Here is a 19,127-nt window from a genome sequence, read left to right as displayed (position 1 = left end):
AGTTTAACCTCTTCCTGACATACTATTCCATCATGGCGTTGGGAAGGGTGTATAGGCTGAGCTCACGTATTTGCTGCATGTTGCCTATAAGCTCTGGTACAGCCAGGACATTGATGAGGAATAAGAGGATTAAACCCGTCTCCCTCTGGTGTGTGTCTTTCTATGAGGCTCTGCCCTCCCTCTCACATCACTTGTCTGGGATGCGCTGTTGTCTGCCATGTATGTAGTAGCACTCAGTGTTTGTATAGAGAGCTAGATCTTCTGGTCTACCCCGAGCCCTGGTGTGCACGCACATTATACTGCCTATAGTGACAATACACATAGATGGTGCATTGTATCAGTTCTGCTCATCCACTGTCTCTTGTCACTTCTTATAAGCCACCAGGGCCTGACTCCTCCCACACATGTGACCTATCACATGGTCGTGACGTCACCACAGGTCCTATAGCCCGGTAAAATCGTTCATCTGTCTCCGGTAAGTGTATCTATCTGTATGAGGTGATGTTACAGTCAGAGCAGGGTGATGGGGGTCACGTGTGATGTGGGAGCAGGACTAGCAGGGAAGCTTCAGGGGACACAGTGACAGGACACAGAAAGTCGCTGCAGCGGGCAGTTTGGGTTGCTATGGAGACAGGAGGACACATAACATGCCGCAGCGCAGTTTGCATAGAGCGCCTGACTGCGCCACAGCTGCCCGGGGTTATACCTGACCCTAACCAACATGGCTGCTCCACATCTGCCTGCAGCTTATGTATGGTATTGCAACTCCGTCCCATTCACTTCAATGGAGCCATGCTGCAATACCACAGACAGCCAGAATATAGGTGTGGTGCTCATGTACCAGGGGGCATAGCTGTTCCTGGAAGCCCCTATATCCTCATAAGGACATATGCCATAGACAGAACTTAGATGCCCCCCCCCAATAATGTGTCTCTGACAAAAAGCTATTAAGTGGCTCCAGAGACAAGGGGTTGTATATAATGGTACAGATCCTCCATTCTTTAGTGTCAGGTGAGATGACCGAGCCCCCTGACACTGCGGGCCCCATAGTGGCTGCTATGGTGTCTACCACTGTAGTTATGCCCCTGGTGCAGGGCATATTGTGCTGCAGGTTAGATGCCAGCTTATAGACGAGGTTTGTAGGACTTTCTTGTATGCAGTGCTGCTACCACACACCACAGGTCACTGGCTGGGCACATTTTGGTGGCTAATGTGCCTTCATTTACCTACTACTGAGGTATCAATTTGAAACTTAAAATGCGTTTCAGCACAAAGTACCTGGCTAATAAAACTGACATGGCCATGTCATTACAACAGATCCACATAACACAGTTACGGTCCAGTTTGGTCCAGAGATCTCCTTTAATCTCCAAATCTCTGAAGATGTTCTCTGACAGGCAACTTGCTCTTTCTAGCTATGATACATATTACATGATACGTGATAAAACTAATACAATAATTGCTCTTCTGGAGGCAAAACAAGTTAAGGGCGCTGTCCCACGTTGCGTTTTGACTGCGTTTGCAAACGCAGACCAAGCTGCACCCACCAGGGCAACCTGACTGCATAGGCGTTTCTATGGAAACGCCTGCGATCGGGAACGAGCCGCCGGTGTTTTGCGGCCCGCCCGGTTTGGTCTGTGTTTGCGTTTGCAAACCCTGCCAAAACGCAATGTGGGACAGCGCCCTAACTGATCTTCCTAGAAGTTATGTGATTTATATTGAGTAGAGATTATCACTGGACACTTATAAAAAAAAAAAAGGCTAAGCGTTGTCTTTCAGTGGAGCGATGTACATACAGATATTCCATCTATAGCACATTCCTCTTAAATGGTATTTTGTTTTCTTTTTTTTCCTTTCCCCAAGCTCACGCCTGTTTATTGTGAAATCCTTCTCTATGTGTATGCCCACGCTGCACAACTGTGCCTGGCATAATGTCACTCATTCTTTGGCATATACAGAAAGGACGTATTGTTTACACATTTATCCTAGAGTTGGAACCATATTTTCTTTGGCAAAATGTGACCCAGTTGAGCCACACACCTTAAGAACAGCAGAAGTGGAAAAATCCATGCCTGCATATTTGTTAGAAGTGTTTTTTTTTTAATATACTGTATGTGCCACAAATTAATAACCTGCTCAGCATATTTTAATTCATTCTTGAATGTGATATGAAGACAGGATTCATTCCTGGAGGTGATGCGCTTGAGCTGCAATGCTCACACATGGGGGCAAACAGATGGCACGTGGCTGCACTTAATGCAATATCTTTGAATGGATCAGTAGCTGCAACCATTTTTTTTATTGGAGCATGCGACTGATCTGTCAGCAGAAATGTAACTTATAAACCACTACCAATATATTGTCTAATGTGCTTACATTTCAGTTTCTTCCAGTTCATGTTTCCTTTCCTTCGTGGCCCATTGTAGTGGCAACATCCAAAAAATCAACATTGTGGCTGCATTCACACTTGGCGTTTTGAAATGCACTGGCGCTTCCTAATTATAAGTTTACGCTATGTGCAGTTCATGATTTAACTAGGTTTGAAAATGCATAGAGGGACATTTCTATAAAGTGTTGTTACCTCCGCCTGTTTGGTTTTCTACTAGCTGTTAGTAATGAGGTAATTTTGTGGCCAATGTGGAAAATAATATTCCTATCCCTGGGACATTTTCTCTGTGTGCAGCAGTTGGAGAATTTGCTGAACAGGCTACCGAGGAGCTGCAGCAACAGATACCGCAGCCAGAAAAAAATGTATGGCCGCAGTCACACGCTCTGCTAGGCGTCCGTTCATAACGCGACACTAGAGCACAGGGGGTGGTCCTCGGCGCGAACACACATGCGTTTCCAGGGAAACGCATGCGATTGATGAGCCAATCGAATGCGTTTCCCTGGAAACGCATGTGCGTTCGAGCCGAGGTCCGCCCCCTGTGCACTAGCGTCACGTTATGAACGGACGCTTGACCGTGTGACCGCGACCAATCCTGGCTGACCTGGTCCGATGGCTTGTCCAGTTGGAATTGGACACAAGAATGGAGAACAGCAGAAATCTAAATGTGGGGATCAATTGTCTTCTGAAACCCCACAGCCATCTACAAGGAGTGTGCAAAATAATAGCCAGAGGGCGGAGCCAACTGTGTCCTGCAGATTATTAGCACCCAAACTTTCACAGGCAGAGAGCTGTGACTCGACAGACTTCCGATTGTAGGTTTCTTTTGCTCTACTTCCCGACACTTTCCAGAGCCAAAAGAAATTAAAAAGACACACCACGGAAACCACTCCCCTTTTCAGAGCAAAGTCAGAGGAGGTAGAAAGAAATATTTATATATAAAGTCACCGGAGAGGAGAGATTAGCACTGAAGTCAAGCTCTCCCTACTTCAGAATGTCCACTTCACTGTAATTGACAACCCTGCCCTCAGGGCCAACACTAATCGGCTCTCCTGAACAACAGAAGAGGAGTTTGGAGGTGGGGAGACCTTGACTTCAGTTTCTATACTTTCCTCCTGCATGATTTCATGCAACCAATTAACATCTTACTTTAAAGTTGACCTTCCGGATGATGACACCACACTGGGCCATGACAGAAACATGATCTAGAAGGTGATAATCTTCTTGACAGGATACTAGTAGTGGTTCATTTGGTCAATTTCTACTGAATGCAAATTAGCCTTAAAAAAAGAATGTTGCCTCCATTTTTCACAGTTAAATTTTGCAACGTTCATATGCAGGTAGCCTTAATCTAGTAATCTCATACATTTCACTTTAATTATGGACAATTTAATAGTTGGAGTGATCGATATACGGAATAATAGCCATAATTGCCTATAGGTGACAGATACAAGCCATATCTCTACTGCTCTTGGTCCTGTGCTTTAAACATGCGCCAATTGTAAATAGTTTTATAGTATAATAGAACATAGAAACTAAATATACCAATGCTATAAATATTGTATAATAAGTATGCAAAGTTGTGCAAAATGTATAAAGTATCAGGGTGTTACAGGGGTCCCTGTCCGTCAATAATTCCAGCAGCGTTCTTTGTGTAGTGGCTGCTTTAAGTGACTCTGCAGGGAATTGACCCCTCTATTCTTAGGCTACATTCATATGAACGTGTGCCTGTCTGGCACGCTGGAGAGGAGGAGGGATGACCCCTCTTGTCTCCATAGAGATGCATGGCGCCTGTACGCCTATTGCTATCTATGGGGGACGTATTTACTGCCGCAAGCATGCAGCCGTACATACGTCTCCCATACGCCCATGTGAATGAACCCTTAAAGGGGTTATCCGGGTTTAAAGTGTTACTTAGGGGCGGGTTGGGGCAGGCCATTTAAATATAATAAATGTGTACTTACCTCCTCCGGCGCCGCTGATGTCCCGCACCGCGGTCTGTCTGATCCGTGCCCCTGTTTGTTTACAGGGCCACAGAAGCTGCACAGAGGGAGCTTACAGCGGCATGGGGGACGGCTCCTCCCTATCTCTCAGCATTATAAGCGCTGGGAGATGGTGTCAAATGGGAACTTTATTGATTAGGAAGCATAGAGGCGCCTTACAATAGAATCGGCACAACAAATGCCCCTCGCAGGGGGGAGTATAACACAATCTCTTCAGATACATAACCAGCTACTGTATCAATTGAGCCATATAGTGTAAGGGAGAATGGGTGGGGAAGGAGGTCAGGGGGAGAAAGAGAGAGAGAAAAAGGTTTTGACACAAGATTGGTGTAATTGTAGTCCTTAGGGTTTACGTTAGTACCAGACATAACCTTTAAACAACAGTGATGCTATTTTGGTGGGAATAAAAAGCATTCTTAGTTCCCAAAATGAGTGCAGTTACCAAAACTGCTGCCTTTAGTCATCGGCTATCACTGGAGACCTTTCCCAGTTTGAAGTCATCAAGTTTTAGAATTTCATAATAATCTTCTGTGATATTTTGTGCACATCTTGTTATCTGTTTGCTAGGAGTCATCATGCTTGTTCCAATATTTACCCTGAAGTTGAATCACAAAATCAACCCCCGCATGGTGACCGTTGGGAAATATGATGGGACGCACCCATGTTTGACTGCAGCTACCCAAGCTGGAAAGGTATGCATCAACCTATGTGTTCTCCAAGTCTTATTTTGCTATGTTCATTAATTAATTTGCAGTCTCATGTGGTTTTAAGCAATCAGTTTAAATTCCTTCCATTATATTGCTGTAATATACAATATACAGTGGGGCACATTTACTAAGGGTCCAAATGCCGCATTTTCGTGGTTTTTTTTTTCTGTTTTGCGCTGAATTGCCCTGGGTTTTTGGTGCACGCGATCGGAATGTGGCGCATCGGGGCCGGCTTGCATGTGACACAAATCGGGTTGGCATGGGCGTGGGAAACCCCGACTGATTTGGACAAACCGTGGAATTTAAAAACCAAATTGTGTCGCAACATCAGCACTCACATGCAACAGGAAGAAGAAGGTGAGCTCCGGCGGACCTCAGCTGGGGAAGCAACACATGCAGGAAATTGGCCGCACGATCTTAGTGAATCTCTGCAGACCCGAATCCTCGCACAGCGGAGATCGCGACCGGGCGGCTAAGTAAATGCGCCCCAATATGTCTAAGTGCTTTTCTTCAGGGCTGAGGACAGCATTTGGTGAGTTAATGGGGACCATGTATTAGTAGTTTACTTGGTACTTATACCTGGTGCCATACAATGCCTAGAAGTCATGTCTGGCCAGAGAGAGCTGGGTCCTAAGTGCACATGAGGACAAGGCGTTACAAAACTCACACCTGACCATATACATTGGAAGGATTGGATTTTAACAGAGCCATAGGATGTGGCGTTTATGGGTTTTTATTATTCATTCTTCTTTGTTGGGGTGATGGGAAACTTTGTCTCCACTGCCCCAGATCAACTGTGCCGTGGGGCAGGGCCAGAGCTTGGAAGGGTCCACCTCCAAAATGGTAACTGCCCTAGCATTGAATTCATGAACAATGGTTGCATAGTCTCTCGTATATGTATCTTCCTGTATATGTTTCTTCCAGGTTTTTATACATAACCCCCATGCTCGTAGCCAACGTTTCTCTGCAAACCGCTTAGTGCAGAGCACTCAAGACTCGGATATCTCTCTGCTGAACATTAACCAAAGTGTCAGCTGTCTAACCGCTGGAGTCCTGGACCCTCAGCTGGGCTGTGACTCGCTCATAGTGGGAACCCAAACCAACCTCTTGGCTTATGATGTCCATAACAACTCGGACCTGTTTTTTAAAGAGGTAACATACAGAAATTGAGATCTGGTTTCCAATAATATACTTGTTGAAATTTACCCTAAGAGTAAGAATGTGTTTAGTTGCCCATGGCAACCAATCACAGCTCCCCTTTAAAATATTTATGAGCACTGGTAAAATGAAAGCTGAGCTGTAATGGTTGTGTGGTTGTCATGGACAACTTAGCACATCCTTACTCTTAGGCAGCTTAATAAATCTCTCCCTAAATTTTTAAAGTTGGGACAAAGGCATTTTAAAATTATCATTCTAGCAATTTATTTTTTACAGATATATTTTAGTTCTCCTTGAGGACATACAGGGGCAGATTTATTGTGCTGCCTGAAAGTCAGAATATTCTCAGTTGCAACCAATCACAGTTCCCCTTTAAAATATTCATGGGTAAGATGAAAGCTGAGCTGTAATTGGTTGCCATGGGCAACTAGGAATATTTTGACTTTCAGACCGCTTGATAAATCTGCCCCACAATGTGAACATCTTAAACATTCACTCTGCTTGGATGGTCTAGTTCAGTGATGGCAAACCTTTTAGAGACCGAGTGCCCAAACTACAACAAAGACCCGCTTATTTATCGCAAAGTGCCAACACAGAAATTTAATTTGTGATTTATAGTCCCTTCTCTGTCACAGCTTTCATTGATACCGGCACCCTGAGGACATCAATAAAGCAGAAAATAGTCCCAGGCAGAGCTGTCACTTCAAAATACCTCTGTGCACAGCAAGTCCTGGGCTGTCTGGGACCGCAGGAAGATACCTGGAGTCATCTCTGGTGATGACCTGAGTGCTTACAGAAAGGGCTCTGAGTGCTACCTCTGGCACCAGTGCCATAGGTTAGCCACCACTGGTCTAGTTGAACAGTTGATTGCTCATGCTATTCATGCTGTTTTCCCGTTCTGAGCGAATGATATTAAGTATAACACATTCATTTGATCAATGACTATTACATATTTCTGGATTTTTGCCTCAACTTTAACCTCTACTATACCATAATGTTATGAATAGGATCGGCCTCAAATAACCCTTGTGTAAACCTGTGGGGCGGGTGTAGTTGTATATTCTGCTTAAATCAGTTTGTTGATATGTTTTATAGTTCAGTATTTCCAAAGACATACCAATAAGGTATTTAGATTGTGAGCCGCAACAGTAAGTAATGACAGCATCTGTAAACTTCTGTATAGTAAGGGACATAGGTTGAGTGACCTAAAACATGGGAAATCACAATCATTTTTACATGGTTAACATATGAGTTTCATTTGTGTATAGCTTCAATTCTGGTCTATATCATATACTAACTCCACGTCTGTAATTTGTCTCTTTCACAATTGTTTAGGTTGCAGATGGAGCCAATGCGGTTGTCCTGGGATCTTTAGGGGATATCACTTATCCACTTGCAATTATTGGTGGAAACTGTGCTTTGCAAGGATTTGACTGCAAGGGGAACGATGTGTTTTGGACGGTAGATATATTTTTGATGTTATTGCAGTTGGTAAATGTTGGGAGGCTACACACCTATCATGGCTTTGTAGTGCTACTTTTGGTCTACTAGATTATAGAACATGCTTCTGAACATCCCAAACCCATCACTCACTTGACGATGGCGAGCTGAGCAGATTAATGAATAGTTTAAAAAACCCACTCAATTTACATTTTTATTGAATATTTTCTTTAAACATACAAAGAATCAGCATATAAAAAAGGAGGTAAGCAAAAACAGGCTCATTGTTGGTGAACAGTCTGTTGTGGCCTGCAATATATGTAAGGGCTTACAAAGAAGAATACAGTGACAGATAAAAAAAGTAACATATGATTGGTGTCATTCCTTCCTCTGTCTCCGTCATACATACAAACAGGGGACCAACTTATTAGAAATTTGGGATTCCATATAATAGGTCATGTAAATGCACCTTACTTTGGCAATAAATGGACCCGTATAATTACCCCTAATACAACTCTGCAACATATAAAACCCCTCTTTAATTTTATCCTCACTTTACATTTAGTTTTCCACTTTTTATTTAATCTCCCTATACTTGCACATAATACTATCTGTACGCCTACCCCTCATCTCACGCTGTGGTCCCTGTTCTCTATCCTCCTCATTCTGTGGCCCCTTGTCCTTCATCATCTTCCTGTAGCTACTTTCCTCCAGCCTCCTCCTGTAGCTCCTGTCCTCCATCCTCCTCCTGTATCCCCTGTTCTCCATCCTCCTTCTGTAGCTCATGTCCTCCATCTTCCACCTGTGGCCTCCTGTCCTCCGTCCCCCTCCTGCAGCTCATATCCTGCAGCCTCCTCCTGTTCTCCATCTTCCTGCAGCTCCTGTCATCCAGCCTCCTCCTGTCCTCCATCCTCCTCCTGTGGCGTCCTGTCCTAAAGCCTCCTCCTGTCCTCCAACCTCCTCCCGTGGCGTCCTGTCCTAAAGCCTCCTCCTGTCCTCCATCCTGTTCCTTTGGCCTCCTGTCCTCCAGCCTCCTCTTGTAGCTCCTGTCCTCCATCCTCCTCCTGTGGCCTCCTGTCCTCCTCCTGTGGCTGCCTGTCCTCCATCCTAATCATGTGGCCTCCTGTCTTCCATCCTCTTCCTGTGGTCTCCTGTCCTATATCCTCCTCCTGCGGCCCCTGTCCTACATCCTCCTCCTCCTCCTCATGTCCTCCAGCCTCCTGTCCCCCAGCCTCCTCCTCCTATCCTCTATACTTCTCCTGTCCCCCAGCCTCCTCCTCCTGCGACAGTCTCCTGCTCTGGTCCCCCAGTCTCCTCCAGCCTCCTCCTCCTGTCCCCCAGCCAACCCTGTCCTCTATCTTCCTCCTAGCCTCCAGCCGCCCCAGTCCTCTATCCTCTAGCATCCTCCTCCTGTCCTCTATCCTCCTCCTGTGTCCTCCAACATCCTCCTCCTGTCCTCCAGCTCTCCTCCCCCTTTCCTCTATCCTCCCATGGCTGCCGGCATGGCCAATAAGGAAGAATATATATCTCTTACAATAGAACAAAAATATACTCCGGAAAAATACTGAAATTACTCTGTACAGAAAAAGATTGAAGGAACACTAACTAGATGTGTGAGTGTTTTGTTTCTAACCAGAATTAGTTTGTAATAAAGCTTATAACTATTTCTAAAATTAAGATAAAAAAATGAAAAGTTATTCAAAACCAGATTAGACTGTATTTTCTGTGTCACAGGGTTCCATTCATGGATAAATCACCTTTTAAAGAGAACCAGTCATGCACAATAACCCCCTTAAACTAAATATATTTTCATAAACTGCCATTAGAGAGCATTGCCTCTATCCCTTCATTGTCCCTCTACATGCCTGTAAACCTAAGCAATGAGGTCCTAAAGCTGTATGCAAATGACCTGTGAAATGTCCAATGAAGCATTAGCATATTCAAGCTGTCCACTCTATTCATGAGTGGGAGGTACAGCCACACCCCCAGTGCATGACTGACAGCCTGTATAATGGAGTGAGGCTGTATAATGATGTGCTTCCTGGTGCTGGTGGCCACGCCCCCTGCAGCCTGTGTGTGCATGTGTGTGTGTGTATTGGAGAGATACAGCAGCTCCAGGCAGCCATGTTACAGCAGAACATGTCAGATTCATGTGTAGCCAGGGGCGCACCTGCCATGAGGCGAGTTGAGAATCTCGCCTCAGGCGGCGCGCCACCTGCTGGACGAGGGGGCAGCGTTGTTCGCCCACCCATCCATGCTGCCACCCGCCAGTCCGCCTATGCTGCCGCCTGCCACTCCGCCTATGCTGCCGCCTGCCACTCCGCCTATGCTGCCGCTGGGACCCCCACCCATGTTGCTGTGCGCTCGCTCGCCGGCCCGTGCTGCCGTCCGCCTTACCGCCCGCCCAGGCTGACACACCCCCCTGCATGCCGGATGGCGCATCCTCTTTCCAGCCAGCTGGCACATCCTTTTAGCCGCTGGCCGCCACATCTCCCTAAGCACCTGTCTGCTCCCTTCGTACCGGCTCCGCTCTCTCCTCTTCCGCTCCGTCCCTCCCCCTCTCCTCTGCTCCCTCTGTCCCGTTCATCTCCGCTTGCTCCCTCCGTCCCGTTCATCTCCGCTCGCTCCCTCCGTTGCGTTCATCGCCGCTCCGCATCCCCCCTTCCTACGCTCCCCCCCCCCTCTCCTCCATTCCGCTACCCCCCTCCTCCGCTCCCCCCCCCTCCTCTGCTGTATGCACTCGTGGAGAATCTTCCTGGAGAATAAAAGAAAATAAAGTATGTTTGTATGTGTATATGTGTGTATAAGTGTGTGTATATGCATATGTATGTGTATATGTGTATGTATATGTATATATTTAATGTGTGTATGTAATGTGTATATGTGTGTGTATATGTATGTGTATATGTATGTGATGTGATGTGTATATGTACATGTATGTTATGTGTGTATGTAATGTGTATATGTATGTGATGTGTATATGTATGTGTTTATATGTGTGTAATATATATATATATATATATATATATTCTGTATGCATCTTATACTACATGGCGGTAGGCTGTATGCATTTGATGTATGTGATGTGTATATGTATGTGTTTATATGTGTGTGTATATATATATATATATATATATATATATATATATATTCTGTATGCATTTTATACTACATGGCGGTAGGCTGTATGCATTTTATACTACATGGCGATATGCTGTATGTATGTTATACTACATGGGGGGACACTGTATGTATTTTATACTACATAGGGGACGCTGTACGCATTTTATACTACATGGCGGCATGTTTTATGCATTTAATACTACATGGCAGCACACTGTATGCATTTTATACTACATGGCGGCACTCTGTATGCATTTTATACTGCATGGCGGTATGCTGTATGTATTTTGCATTGCTTTATTTTCACACCAAACCAATATGATGCATCCGGTCCTGACACTGCCTGATATCTTACATATATGAGCGGGGGGCGGGGGGGGGGGGTCTCTCTATGGCTTGCCTCAGGCAGCAGACAGGCCTGGTACACCCCTGTGTGTAGCTGATGTCTGTGTCTCGCACACACACTAGCCATGTTTTACTATACATTACACACAGACATGAGCAGGGGGAGGAGAGAGGAGGGGTAACGGGTGACATCACTGCCTCTGACCATGTGACCAGCCTCATTTACATGATAAAAAATAGATGATTTTACAATGAATAATGTATGAAATAACTAGATAAAGGCTGGGATGGGATCCTTGTGAGCTGCTCCAACAGGTAGTAGTGACACAGACCTGATGACAGGTGTCCTTTAAACATTTTACCTTTCACTTATAAATGAATCTAGGTAAAAAGTTCAGGAACATTACAAATGCATTCCATTAGTTTGATTGATTTGCCTGTGTTTTATCACAAATGTACATTTACAATCTGAATCCTGTAAGGCTGAAATCTCACAGAATTCCCTACTTGATCAGTGTCTGTAGAGATCTTGACCTAGTGATTTGGCTTCAGGGAAGCTGAATCTACACCTAAAATATCAGTACAGTACTACTTTCTTACTATAGTATAAGAGCTAATGTAAGCTGCTTGAAACTGCTGATGAGAGGAGATTTTCCTAATTACATTGTCGTTAAATGGGGTTTTCCCACCAATCAAGTTAGGCCCTATCCACTGGATAGGGCCTCACTTGTTGATCGGTGGAGTTCACAAAAGCGCTCGGGAGTCTCCATCAGCTCCGTCTGCTTCATTCATCTGGGGGTGCGACGACCCTTGGTACCCATTTGGACCACCGTTCTCGTGATCTGTGAGGGTCTCATCACTGAGATCCCCACCCATCAGCAAGTTAGGCTCCGTGTATAGGGCCTAACTTGCTTGGTGGGAAAACGTTTTCCAAAACGCAATGTTAACTCATGTGCTAACATTGTGTGAACACATTCATTTTGTAAATACAATGTTAACAAATTGTAATTGCAAATGGTAAAGCTGTTGTATTGCAATTCAAAATGCAATGTTAATGCCATGTGTGAACGCAGCCTAAAATTGTGATGTTAACTATGGTACTCTCCAAACGCTGAACGTGTAATACCCGGTTTCCCCGAAAATAAGCCAGTGTCTTATATTATTTTTTGCTCCTAAAGAGGCGCTAGGTCTTATTTTCAGGGGATGTCTTATTTTTCCATGAACAAGAATTTACATTTATGATTGAACAAAAAATCTATTTCTTAAACATCCTTATAACTCTCCAAACTCTGAATTTCATGCTGTATTTCTTGTGACTCTATTTCTATTAGAATCTTTGGCCCTAGTCTCTCGTGTTTAGTAAAAGAACTTTCCATAATTGATCCCTTCTTATCCTGGTAGCTGCTGGTATCACATTTGCAGCACAACAACCAGTGATTTAATTCCTTGAATTCTTCCCCATGTCACAGCCTTCTGGGGGTGCTGCTGCAATGACTGCCGCTAGGTCTTATTTTCAGGGGAGGCCTTATACTTCTAGTATAGTATAATATAATTGTATAGTATAGTATAATAGTAATACAATGTATTGACATGGCTATTTTATTTTAGGTTACAGGGGACAATGTTCGCTCCCTGGCACTCTGTGATTTTGATGGAGATGGTAAAAAAGAGGTAAGCTTGCATATTATGTATCATAGCAATTGCTATCATGAAATGGTATTTTGCCCTCATTACTTGCACCTCGGCCTGTGTTACGTGTTGGCACTTGGGTGCTAGCACTGTTTGATGATTCTATGCTTTATTTGATTCCCAAGGTAAAGAATTCAACAAAACTTAAAGAGGACCTGTCACCCATAATTTCGGCATTAGGTGCTTCTTACTAAACTAAGCAGCTCCTAGTGCTTAAACAAACGCCGCAGTGTTAGAAGGATAGCGTTACCAGAAACCTCCGACTGTGTCGGAGTACAATGTAATCGTCGGACCGCTCGCAAAGCGGTCCGATGTATTCATGAAGGGGTGTTCCGAGGCGTTGCCTCTTCCCCGGACCGCCCTGCTCGCTCTATAGGCCAGCGGTGACTGCCGCACGTCATGCTGCAGTCATCGCCCCTAACCACTCCCCAACCCCGCCCCATCATGAATACATCAGACCACTTTGCGAGCGGCCCGACGATTACAATGTACCCCGCTGCAGTGTTAGATAGCGTTACCGGAGGTTTCCGGTAACGCTATCCTTCTAACACTGCGACGTTTGTTTAAGCACATAAATTCCTAGTGCCGAAATTATGGGTGACAGGTCCTATTTAACAGTGGACCACTTATTCCAGGAAGCAGTAATTTAGTACCGCAGTGCTGCTGAATCTATTGTATGATAACATTTCTTCTTTGAATTTGTTTGGCTGGCCTAGAGTGATGCCACACATGGCGTTTTGAATCCGTTTTGAAACCATTTTGAATCCATTTTGGCCCGTTTTTAAGCAAAAAGCATGTATTTCGCTAAAAAACGGGCCAAAAACTGATTCAGAACAGGTTCTAAACGCCATGAGTGGCATCACCCTTAGGGTTGATGGCACACGTGGCATTTTGAACGCGTTTTTGGTCCGTTTTTAAGCAGTCCATACAAAAACGCATGTGTTTTTTGAAAACTCATCCGTTTTTGACCAGTTTTAATTAAGATAGTCGGTAAATCCTGTCAAAAACTGATGCGTTTTCAAAAAACGCATGCATTTTTTAATGGACTGTTTAAAAACGGACAAAAAAAGGGTTCAAAACGCCATGTGTGGCATCACCATCGGGGTGCCTTCACACGTTCAGTTTTTCAGATGCAGTTTTCGATGTCTAAACCAGGAGTGGAAAAAGAGGAGGAGTAACCTCTCTCAATGATATTTTCTCACACATTATAATCCACACCTGCTTTTGCCTTTGAAAACTGCATCTGAAAAACTGAACATGTGAACGCACCCTTAGAAATTTTGTAGATGTTTGTACATGGAGCCTGGAATGTTGGCAGCATTGTCATTTTATATAGGTGTGCAGAATGATTGATTTGTTTCTCACATCTCACTCTTGTTTTAGTTTTCTTTGCTCTTGCATTCTGGAGACTGCTTTGCAACATTTTCCAGTAGCTTGAGACATTTCAGTGACATTTGACAAAAAGTTAAAAATAAAATGGGATCTAATACCCATATATAAAAATAATCTTTGATGAATACGGCTCAGGAAAAAAACACAAATAAACACCAGACAAATGTAAACTGTGATAAATGTCCCACTATGTAGAAGGTTTAGACACTATTCTACGTGTGCTTTCATGTAACATTAATATACCTCTTCATTCATGACATGTTACAGCTTCTTGTTGGGTCCGAAGACTTTGATATAAGAGTTTTCAAAGAAGATGAGATTGTTGCTGAAATGACAGAGACAGAGGTGAGTGCAGCATGAACAGTCATGCTGAACTGATCAACAACTCTTCTAGAAATCATCAGATGAAAAATGGAACAGATTAGTATAATTATTGTGTAATCTAATGAGCCAGTGATTGTAGGGCTTAATAGCTCAGTAAGTTGCTATATATAAAAGGAATAATATAATAGGTCAACTTTCATCAAAGTTTCAACTTGTCAGAACAGAAGGCTTTTCACTTCAAATACTTGTGGTGTTCCTTTGAATTTAAAGGATTTCCTGTAAGTGTTACCAAATACTTGGTCTTGACGCCGCCCATTGACTGCATAGGCTGTGGTCATACAATTTTCTAAACAGGTTTGCAAGGAAATTTTCACAGAGCTTTGTGTCTGCATCATTGTAGCTTTACCTGGAAACCACACAGAGTGGACTACAGTTGTCTGATCAGTTTGTTACAATGTTAAAAACATATTTTTCTCTCAGAGAGGAATGGAAGAATGGTTTATTTATCTCTTTAGATGTCAGGTACCATAGCTGCAATATGCACCAAAAAATAAATAGTAAAAAAATCCCCTGAAAAATTGTTGAAGATGCAAATTAAAAAAAACAATAGATAAATTTACAACACTTAACAGCTGTCACAAAAGATTGTGTGCCAGTCGTGACACTCCCTCCCAGTGGCACGCTATGCACCCGATATACTAAGAGGCTCCGGCCTTCTGGTGTACCATGCGATCAGATTAATTTACGCCAGGTCCGGCTGGACATAGAATTCTGCTACAGAAGACTAGATAGAATGTTCACTATATAATACCACTGTGTGCAAAGTGCAGTTATCCTATTTGTTTGTTGAATTTTTTTTGTTCTTCAATTCCTCTTTATTGTTTAATATAATTCATTGCACAACACCACTGGAGATTTTACACTTCTTGATACTCATGGCTTACACAGGGAATATCACCCAACTTTACACCCTACACTCCTAAGCGTAACAGAGCTCTAGATATGACCACTGTACGCTCCATTGGTTCTAAATAAAATATGTATTGTGCTTAAGTGTACTGCTTAAACTCTGTGAAACAGATTAATTATTCCGACTGTTTCGATTTGCTGTAGGCTGGTTTGCCTACCTTTTTGTGAAGTTATTTGAAAAACCAATAAAACTGTTGAAAAAAAACTTTCTAAAAGCAGTTTTTAATAGTTGAAAGGGTGTACTTTTGAAAATGGGGGTATTCATAGGGGGATTCTAATAATTTATATTTCAAACCTATTTATAACAAAAATGATCCTAAAAAATTTCAATATAAAAATCTTGGGGAGAAAAATTATGAACTCTATTCTATTTGTAAGCTGTTTAACGTGATATAAGAATGAAATGACTTTGAAAAAAATTATGAAAACATAAAGTTGAGATATGGGAAATGTTAGTAAATAACTAATTTGGGTGGTAAAACTATCAGTCTCAAAAGAATATTATTTCAAATTTTGAAAATGACAAAATTCTCAAATGTAGCAAATTTTAGTTTTAGTTGTAATGCCCTGCAGCCTCTCCCAGTATAGCAATGCCCTGCAGCCTCTCCCAGTATAGCAATGCCCTGCAGCCTCTCCAGTATTGTAATTCCCTGCAGGGTCTCCAGTATTGTAATGCCCTGCAGCCTCTCCCAGTATTGTAATGCCCACTAGCCTCTCCCAGTAATGTAATGCCCAGCAGCCTCTCCCAGTATAGTAATGCCCTGCAGCCTCTCTCAGTATAGTAATGCCTAGCAGCCTCTCCCAGTATAGCAATGCCCAGCAGCCTCTCCCAGTATTGTAATGCCCAGCAGCCTCTCCCAGTATTGTAATGCCCAGCAGCCTCTCCCAGTATAGTAATGCCCAGCAGCCTCTCCCAGTATAGTAATGCCCAGCAGCCTCTCCCAGTATAGTAATGCCCAGCAGCCTCTCCCAGTAATGTAATGCCCTGCAGCCTCTCCCAGTAATGTAATGCACAGCAGCCTCTCCCAGTAATGTAATGCCCAGCAGCCTCTCCCAGTAATGTAATGCCCAGCAGCCTCTCCCAGTAATGTAATGCCCAGCAGCCTCTCCCAGTAATGTAATGCCCTGCAGCCTCTCCCAGTAATGTAATGCCCAGCAGCCTCTCCCAGTAATGTAATGCCCAGCAGCCTCTCCCAGTAATGTAATGCCCAGCAGCCTCTCCCAGTAATGTAATGCCCAGCAGCCTATCCCAGTATAGCAATGCCCTGCAGCCTCTCCAGTATTGTAATTCCCTGCAGCCTCTCCAGTATTGTAATGCCCTGCAGCCTCTCCCAGTATAGTAATGCCCAGCAGCCTCTCCCAGTAATGTAATGCCCAGCAGCCTCTCCCAGTATAGTAATGCCCAGCAGCCTCTCCCAGTAATGTAATGCCCAGCAGCCTCTCCCAGTATAGTAATGCCCAGCAGCCTCTCCCAGTAATGTAATGCCCAGCAGCCTCTCCCAGTAATGTAATGCCCTGCAGCCTCTCCCAGTATAGTAATGCCCAGCAGCCTCTCCCAGTAATGTAATGCCCAGCAGCCTCTCCCAGTAATGTAATGCCCAGCAGCCTCTCCCAGTAATGTAATGCCCAGCAGCCTCTCCCAGTAATGTAATGCCCTGCAGCCTCTCCCAGTATAGTAATGCCCAGCAGCCTCTCCCAGTAATGTAATGCCCAGCAGCCTCTCCCAGTATAGTAATGCCCGGCAGCCTCTCCCAGTAATGTAATGCCCGGCAGCCTCTCCCAGTAATGTAATGCCCAGCAGCCTCTCCCAGTAATGTAATGCCCTGCAGCCTCTCCCAGTAATGTAATGCCCAGCAGCCTCTCCTAGTAATGTAATGCCCAGCAGCCTCTCCCAGTAATGTAATGCCCAGCAGCCTCTCCCAGTAATGTAATGCACAGCAGCTTCTCCTGGTAATGAAGTATCCTATGCAAAATTTAGCACTGAAGGAAGGATTACAAAGTATGCATCTCACAAAACAAAAAATATCTTACTAAAATACATATGAAAACGCTAAACATAACCTTTAACGGTATTGTGCAAAGAAATGTTTTAGCGTTTCATATTTTCTACAGTAAGAAATAACCCTCCCCTAGTAATGAAATTCTCTCCTGCAGGCTCCCCCAGCAGCTGCCCCATGTAATAAAATGCTCTACAGCCGCCTTCTTCAGTAATGAAATGCCCCATGCAGCAGCCCCCCTTCCAGTAATGAAATGCTCTGCAGCAGCCTTCCCTAGTAATGAAATGCCCCATGCAGTGTGTGTGAGTAAAGAAATGCCCCATGCAGCAGCCCCCCAGTAATAAAATGCTCTGTAGCAGCTCTCCCTATTAATGAGATACTCTAAGCTCCCCCCCCCCCCATCCCGAGTAATGAAATGCATTCCAACGCTCCTTATATAAAAAATAAACGTATAGACTTACCTTCTGATGCTCCCCGCAGATTCTCTTCCCTGCTGGGAGCATCGCTAGGAAAGTATGTAAGTTTATTTTTTTATACACTCGTGTGTATGCCGAGTTGGGTTTTTTCAACACATTTTTTGTGCTGAAAAACTCTGCTTATACGCATTTATATACGGTAAGTGTTGCTGTTATTTTTCAGCCAGAGAATAAAGTGATAACATTAATTAAATTGTGAGGTTAACAGCACAAAATTTAGAATGTATCAGAATTACTGTTACACCATTATAACACAGTCAGGGCTCTTGGTATGTGATGATGGAAAACACATTAAAAAAAGACAATGCCGGCCTGTAGAGTAGAAGTCCACTCAGTATTGTCACAGCTGTTAGGGTAGGATTCAAGACATCCTCTTTTAGTGTGCGTTGGCTGCGTGTTTCTAATCAATAAGCATGCGTGCACATCATAAGAAATTAATTCAGACACATTTGCTGATTTAAATCTCACTCATGCGATCATGGCCATGGCAAATCTGCACTGCTAGAACTTTATTTGGTTTCACAAAACTATATAGAAATTATGGAAGAAGCAGAAGGGGCGGAGAATTCCCAGCTCATGTGGTCTCTTGATTGGAGAACTTCCCTGCTGTTGCTTATTAACGTCAGGATTGAAGTCTTGTTTACATACTTTAGCTTTAATTGTTTTCGTTATGATCACGATGCCGGCGCCATCTTATAATGAAGTCTCTGTTACAATGATTTTAGGAAAATAGAACAAGTAGAAATGACAGGATTTGATCTATCAGCAGGTTTACCATAACAGTCCCCCCTAAATCCTGGAATTTCTCTCAGCTACTCTTAGTCTAGAAGGACCTATAGACCTGCCCATATGTGCTTCGCTCTCCTCTTCACCAGTTGGATGACAGCAGACCCCTGTTGGGTGTGCCCCCATTTAGTGGACTTTCACATATGGGAATCAAATCTCTACTCTACCTCTCCCTACTCCAGGGGCTGTTTGATATGTTTCAGGGGTGGTTGATCTTAGAGGGATATCTTCATTATGCAAATTTAGGTAACTTGAGTAAGGGGTCTTTGGCTTGTCTAACTACTGATACCCATGATACTAGGCGGACTTGATGGGGGGGACCACATAACACA

The 19,127-nt window shown here is 43.8% G+C and overlaps 1 protein-coding gene across 4 annotated transcripts in view; it reads left to right on the top strand.

The window, feature by feature from the left end:
- The first annotated feature begins 346 nt into the window (after positions 1 to 346).
- The window catches only part of BBS2 (Bardet-Biedl syndrome 2), a 40,637-nt gene continuing 21,856 nt past the window's right edge, over positions 347 to 19,127 (top strand). Inside the window, exons 1-6 of one of the 4 annotated variants that reach the window (XM_072117618.1) lie at positions 347 to 475; positions 4,957 to 5,081; positions 6,021 to 6,248; positions 7,590 to 7,715; positions 12,771 to 12,833; positions 14,511 to 14,588. In XM_072117618.1, coding sequence (XP_071973719.1) covers positions 4,965 to 5,081; positions 6,021 to 6,248; positions 7,590 to 7,715; positions 12,771 to 12,833; positions 14,511 to 14,588 — 612 coding nt within the window. In that variant the 5' untranslated portion in view covers positions 347 to 475; positions 4,957 to 4,964. Of the gene's footprint in view, positions 476 to 679; positions 757 to 1,113; positions 1,136 to 4,956; positions 5,082 to 6,020; positions 6,249 to 7,589; positions 7,716 to 12,770; positions 12,834 to 14,510; positions 14,589 to 19,127 lie in introns of those variants that run through there. The other 3 variants (XM_072117617.1, XM_072117616.1, XM_072117614.1) reach the window with 3 other exon arrangements.

This window comes from Engystomops pustulosus, chromosome 7, assembly GCF_040894005.1.
Source record: "Engystomops pustulosus chromosome 7, aEngPut4.maternal, whole genome shotgun sequence".
In the NCBI taxonomy this organism is placed as follows: Eukaryota; Metazoa; Chordata; class Amphibia; order Anura; family Leptodactylidae; genus Engystomops; species Engystomops pustulosus.
Note: the sequence above shows the minus strand (reverse complement) of the source record. Positions and strands in the feature narration are given on the sequence as shown.